The sequence below is a fragment of the Drosophila serrata genome, unplaced genomic scaffold (genome assembly GCF_035046125.1).
Source record: "Drosophila serrata isolate PLE 108 unplaced genomic scaffold, ASM3504612v1 contig_276, whole genome shotgun sequence".
In the NCBI taxonomy this organism is placed as follows: Eukaryota; Metazoa; Arthropoda; class Insecta; order Diptera; family Drosophilidae; genus Drosophila; species Drosophila serrata.
In genome coordinates, this window is record NW_028257174.1 from 5,056,278 (window position 1) to 5,062,583 (window position 6,306).

Consider the following 6,306-nt stretch of genomic DNA (forward strand, 5'->3'; position numbering starts at 1 on the left):
CATGGGAGGCCATAAACCGCTGCATCACATCCTTGGTAGAGGCACCACCGAATGCAAACTGACGGTTCTGGGGCAGGCCGCTTAGCTGCCGTGATAAGCTTCTGCTGCGGCGGCTCCGGTGTCATGTTGAGGCAGTTGGGTCCAATGTAACGCTGCTCCTGGCGGGTGATCACGGTCAGCTTGAGCGGCTGCTGGTGCTGGTTGGCCTGGAGGTTGTTGTTGATCTGTGGGGAGGCCGAGATGCACGAGACATTCTAATGTCATCAGGGCTGGTCTTGATCCAGCTCATCCTGATCTTGTGGCTGCTCCCGAGTGCATTCACCATAACCCAAAACGTAGGAGGTAAAAGCTGCACGTGGTTTTCTGACAGCAGTTGATCGTCGCTGCTGCACATGGTTGCAAGCAAACAGCGGAAAGCCAAAGCTGTCACACTTCGAAAAAGGACATGGAAAATTAGTTGGTCACACTGTATAACGGTTCTTGATCGGGCTTTTCCACTGGGCAATAGGGCCTCGCGATAAGGGCGCCTGCTTGGACAACAGATCACAGAGCTGGGCCAGCGACAGGGCCAGACGCATCCCCTTAGTGCTGCCATTCCTGGCTCCATTGGCTATGTAGGCGGCTGCACTCAGTCTGCGATTGCCAGCGGGCTTGTAAACGTCCTCCGGTTCGTTGCTGTTGATATAAGAATGAAAATCCAATGAGAATAAAACTTTTTTAAGTAGGTTATCTAAAACTTGCCCATTTCTATCCAACTCCTGGGTGGACTGGGCATGCCGCAGTTTTCCGGGTCCATAGCAGAGTCCTCTTCGTCATCGTCGTCCGCATCGGCCTCGTCGTCTGTGCTTAGCTGGCTGGAAGCGAAAACATGTAAGATTATAAGAGGATTCTTTAAAGCCTTGACGTGTACTCACAGCTTTTCCAGCGAAGCCTTCCGTGTGTTCTGCCTTTTAATCTTGCGCAGGCGCTTCAGCTTCTTCCCCCGCGACTTGGGCTCCTGCAGCTCCTGCTGGATCTTCTGCTCGACGGGCACATAGCCTTGACGCAACGGCCTGCCCTTCATGTCCCTCTCTATGGCTGCGGTGATGGGGTGACCGCGTTAATGCTCGTTGGCGAGTAGCCGTTCTACAGGTAGGCCAACGCCGTGCGCGTGTTCAGCTTGAGGGTGCTGCTGTTGCTGCTGACTCCATTCTGATTTCTCCCTGAGCTGCTGATGTTGCCCAACATGCCATGGGAGGCCATAAACCGCTGCATCACATCCTTGGTAGAGGCACCACCGAATGCAAACTGACGGTTCTGGGGCAGTCCGCTTAGCTGCCGTGATAAGCTTCTGCTGCGGCGGCTCCGGTGTCATGTTGAGGCAGTTGGGTCCAATGTAACGCTGCTCCTGGCGGGTGATCACGGTCAGCTTGAGCGGCTGCTGGTGCTGCTTGGCCTGAAGGTTGTTGTTGATCTGTGGGGAGGCCGAGATGCCCGAGTCATTAGAATGATTCAGCTCACCCTGATCCTGTGGCTGCTCCTGAGTGCATTTTCCATAACCTAAAAAGTAGGATGTCAAAGCTGCGCGTGGTTTTCTGACAGCAGTTGATCGTCGCTGCTGCACATGGTTGCAAGCAAACAGCGGAAAGTCAAAGCGGTCACACTTCGAAAAAGGACATGGAAAATTAGTTGGTCACACTGTAAAACGGTTCTTGATCAGGCTTTCCCACTGGGCAATAGGGCCTCGCGATAAGGGCGCCTGCTTGGACGACAGATTACAGAGCTGGGCCAGCGACATGGCCAGACGCATCCCCTTAGTGCTGCCATTCCTGGCTCCATTGGCTATGTAGGCGGCTGCACTCAGTCTGCGATTGCCAGCGGGCTTGTGAACGTCCTCCGGTTCGTTGCTGTTGATATAAGAATGAAAATTCAATGAGAATACAACTTTTTTAAGTAGGTTATCTAAAACTTGCCCATTTCTATTCAACTCCTGGGTGGACTGGGCATGTCGCAGTTTTCCGGGTCCATAGCAGAGTCCTCTTCGTCATTGTCGTCCGCATCGGCCTCGTCGTCTGTGCTTAGCTGGCTGGAAGCGAAAACATGTAAGATTATAAGAGGATTCTTTAAAGCCTTGACGTGTACTCACAGCTTTTCCAGCGAAGCCTTCCGTGTGTTCTGCCTTTTAATCTTGCGCAGGCGCTTCAGCTTCTTCCCCCGCGACTTGGGCTCCTGCAGCTCCTGCTGGATCTTCTGCTCGACGGGCACATAGTCCCGACGTAACAGTCTGCCCACCAAATCCCTCTTGATGGCCGCCGGTAATGGGGTGACCGTGGTAATGCTCGTTGGCGAGTTGCCGTTATCCAGGTAGGCCAACGCCGTGCGCGTGTTTAGCTTGAGGGTGCTGCTGTTGCTGCTGACTCCATTCTGATTTCTCCCTGAGCTGCTGATGTTGCCCAACATGCCATGGGGGCCATAAACCGCTGCATCACATCCTTGGTAGAGGCACCACCGAATGCAAACTGACGGTTCTGGGGCAGGCCGCTTAGCTGCCGTGATAAGCTTCTGCTGCGGCGGCTCCGGTGTCATGTTGAGGCAGTTGGGTCCAATGTAACGCTGCTCCTGGCGGGTGATCACGGTCAGCTTGAGCGGCTGCTGGTGCTGGTTGGCCTGGAGGTTGTTGTTGATCTGTGGGGAGGCCGAGATGCACGAGACATTCTAATGTCATCAGGGCTCTCCTCCTTGTCGCTGATCACGATAGAGGTCAGCGAGGGGGTGTTGGATAGCTCATCAATGGGCTGCAGGAGCGAAGTGGTCTGCACTGCCGCCGGCCGGACTGTGACCAGCATGACCTGGTCTTGATCCAGCTCATCCTGATCCTGTGGCTGCTCCTGAGTGCATTCACCATAACCCAAAACGTAGGAGGTAAAAGCTGCACGTGGTTTTCTGACAGCAGTTGATCGTCGCTGCTGCACATGGTTGCAAGCAAACAGCGGAAAGCCAAAGCTGTCACACTTCGAAAAAGGACATGGAAAATTAGTTGGTCACACTGTATAACGGTTCTTGATCGGGCTTTTCCACTGGGCAATAGGGCCTCGCGATAAGGGCGCCTGCTTGGACAACAGATCACAGAGCTGGGCCAGCGACATGGCCAGACGCATCCCTTTAGTGCTGCCATTCCTGGCTCCATTGGCTATGTAGGCGGCTGCACTCAGTCTGCGATTGCCAGCGGGCTTGTGAACGTCCTCCGGTTCGTTGCTGTTGATATAAGAACGAAAATTCAATGAGAATACAACTTTTTTAAGTAGGTTATCTAAAACTTGCCCATTTCTATCCAACTCCTGGGTGGACTGGGCATGTCGCAGTTTTCCGGGTCCATAGCAGAGTCCTCTTCGTCATTGTCGTCCGCATCGGCCTCGTCGTCTGTGCTTAGCTGGCTGGAAGCGAAAACATGTAAGATTATAAGAGGATTCTTTAAAGCCTTGACGTGTACTCACAGCTTTTCCAGCGAAGCCTTCCGTGTGTTCTGCCTTTTAATCTTGCGCAGGCGCTTCAGCTTCTTCCCCCGCGACTTGGGCTCCTGCAGCTCCTGCTGGATCTTCTGCTCGACGGGCACATAGCCTTGACGCAACGGCCTGCCCTTCATGTCCCTCTCTATGGCTGCGGTGATGGGGTGACCGCGTTAATGCTCGTTGGCGAGTAGCCGTTCTACAGGTAGGCCAACGCCGTGCGCGTGTTCAGCTTGAGGGTGCTGCTGTTGCTGCTGACTCCATTCTGATTTCTCCCTGAGCTCCTGATGTTGCCCAACATGCCATGGGAGGCCATAAACCGCTGCATCACATCCTTGGTAGAGGCACCACCGAATGCAAACTGACGGTTCTGGGGCAGGCCGCTTAGCTGCCGTGATAAGCTTCTGCTGCGGCGGCTCCGGTGTCATGTTGAGGCAGTTGGGTCCAATGTAACGCTGCTCCTGGCGGGTGATCACGGTCAGCTTGAGCTTGAGCGGTCACACTTCGAAAAAGGACATGGAAAATTAGTTGGTCACACTGTAAAACGGTTCTTGATCAGGCTTTCCCACTGGGCAATAGGGCCTCGCGATAAGGGCGCCTGCTTGGACGACAGATCACAGAGCTGGGCCAGCGACATGGCCAGACGCATCCCCTTAGTGCTGCCATTCCTGGCTCCATTGGCTATGTAGGCGGCTGCACTCAGTCTGCGATTGCCAGCGGGCTTGTGAACGTCCTCCGGTTCGTTTGTGTTGATATAAGAATGAAAATTCAATGAGAATACAACTTTTTTAAGTAGGTTATCTAAAACTTGCCCATTTCTATCACACTCCTGGGTGGACTGGGCATGTCGCAGTTTTCCGGGTCCATAGCAGAGTCCTCGTCGTCATTGTCGTCCGCATCGGCCTCGTCATCTGTGCTTAGCTGGCTGGAAACGAAAACATGTAAGATTATAAGAGGATTCTTTAAAGCCTTGACGTGTACTCACAGCTTTTCCAGCGAAGCCTTCAGTGTGTTCTGCCTTTTAATCTTGCGCAGGCGCTTCAGCTTCTTCCCCCGCGACTTGGGCTCCTGCAGCTCCTGCTGGATCTTCTGCTCGACGGGCACATAGTCTCGACGCAACAGTCTGCCCTCCGTGTCCCTCTCGATGGCTGCGGTGATGGGGTGACCGTGTTAATGCTCGTTGACGAGTAGCCGTTCTCCAGGAAGGTCAACGCCGTGCGCCTGTTCATCTTGAGGGTGGTGCTGTTGCTGATGTTGCCCACCTTGCCATGGAAGGCCATAAACCGCTGCATCACGCCCTTGGAAGAGGCACCACCGAAGGCAAACTGTCGGTTCTGCAGCAGGCCGCTTAGCTGCGGTGATAAGCTTCTGCTGCTGCGCCTCCGGTGTGATGTTGAGGCAGTTGGGTCCAATGTAACGCTGCTCGTGGCGGGTGACCACGGTCAGCTTAAGTGGCTGCTGCTGCTTGTCCTGGAGATTGTTGTTGCTCTGTGGGGAGGCCGAGATACCCGAGTCATCCGAATGCTGGTCATCGAGACTCTTCTCCTTGGTGCTGTTCACGCTAGAGGCCAGCAAGGGGGGTGTTGGATGGCTCATCAATGGGCTGCAGGAGTGAAGTAGTCTGCACTGCCGCCGGCCGGGCTGTGACCAGCACGCCCCGGACATGATCCAGCTCATCGTGATCCTGTGGCTGCTCCTGAGTGTATTCTCCATAACCTAAAAAGTAGGATGTCAAAGCTGCACGTGGTTTTCTGACAGCAGTTGATCGTCGCTGCTCCACATGGATGCATGCCGATAGAAAAGAGGATATATGTACATACGTGATGCTTCTGGGGCAGGCCGATTAGCCGCGGAGTGGAAATGGTCCTGGTGATGAGCTTCTGCTGCGGCGGCTCCGGTGTCATGTTGAGGCAGTTGGGTCCAATGTAACGCTGCTCGTGGCGGGTGACCACGGTCAGCTTAAGTGGCTGCTGCTGTTTGTCCTGGAGATTGTTGTTGCTCTGCGAGGAGGCCGAGATGCCCGAGTCATCCGAATGCTGGTCATCGAGGCTCTTCTCCTTAGCGCTGTTCACGCTATAGGCCGGCGAGGGTTTGTTGGATGGCTCATCAATGGGCAGCAGGAGTGAAGTGGTCTGCACTGCCGCCGGCCGGGCTGTGACCAGCACGCCCCGGACATGATTTAGCTCATCCTGATCCTGTGGCTGTTCCTGAGTGCATTCGCCATAACCTAAAAAGGTGTCAAAGCTGCATGTGGTTTTCTGACAGCAGTTGATCGTCGCTGCTGCACACGGTTGCAGGCTACCTGCGGAAAGTCAAAGCGGTCACACTTCGATATAATTGTAGTGAAAAATTAGTTGGTCACACTACAAAAAATTGTTGTTATTTATAGAGTTGTCAAATCAGCTATTTTCTAAGTAGATGTTGGCTTTGAGCTTTAAGCTCAAAGCTTTAAGCTCTGCTATAATATTGCTAAACGGACAGCCCTAATTTGCAGCTCGTGCACCAAAATTTATCTGCCTTCTGCGGTTTCTGTTCGCCTGGTTCTTCAGATCCAGAAATTGACTATTTTGTACTGAAAATTACCAAATTGAAGGCTGTTTTTTGCCTGCAATAACAACAACAATTCTTTTACAACAACAGCAGTTTACGAAAGCAAAAGAGCCGCCAAATTTAAAACCTAATTCAATGTTGGCGCCTAACTTATATGGCGGCAACTGATCGTCATTTTAAATTTGAAATCACATTGGTCTGTTAAATGTATGCATTTTTCTTTTCTTATAATAATTTTCGTTTTTATTCAGATGCATGGACCTTTTTATGT

The 6,306-nt window shown here is 52.8% G+C and overlaps 1 protein-coding gene and 1 pseudogene across 1 annotated transcript; both read right to left on the reverse strand.

Annotated features, from left to right (window-relative positions):
• Positions 1-1,952: 1,952 nt before the first annotated feature.
• LOC147643216 (uncharacterized) lies at positions 1,953-3,234 on the reverse strand. Its single transcript, XM_086835675.1, has 2 exons — positions 2,126-3,234; positions 1,953-2,065 (listed from the first exon to the last, which is right to left on the reverse strand). Exons 1-2 carry the CDS (start codon positions 2,563-2,565, stop codon positions 1,963-1,965), a joined length of 543 nt encoding a protein of 180 aa, XP_086691801.1. The 5' UTR covers positions 2,566-3,234; the 3' UTR covers positions 1,953-1,962.
• Positions 3,021-6,210, reverse strand: LOC147643217 (uncharacterized; annotated as a pseudogene).
• Positions 6,211-6,306: the final 96 nt, after the last annotated feature.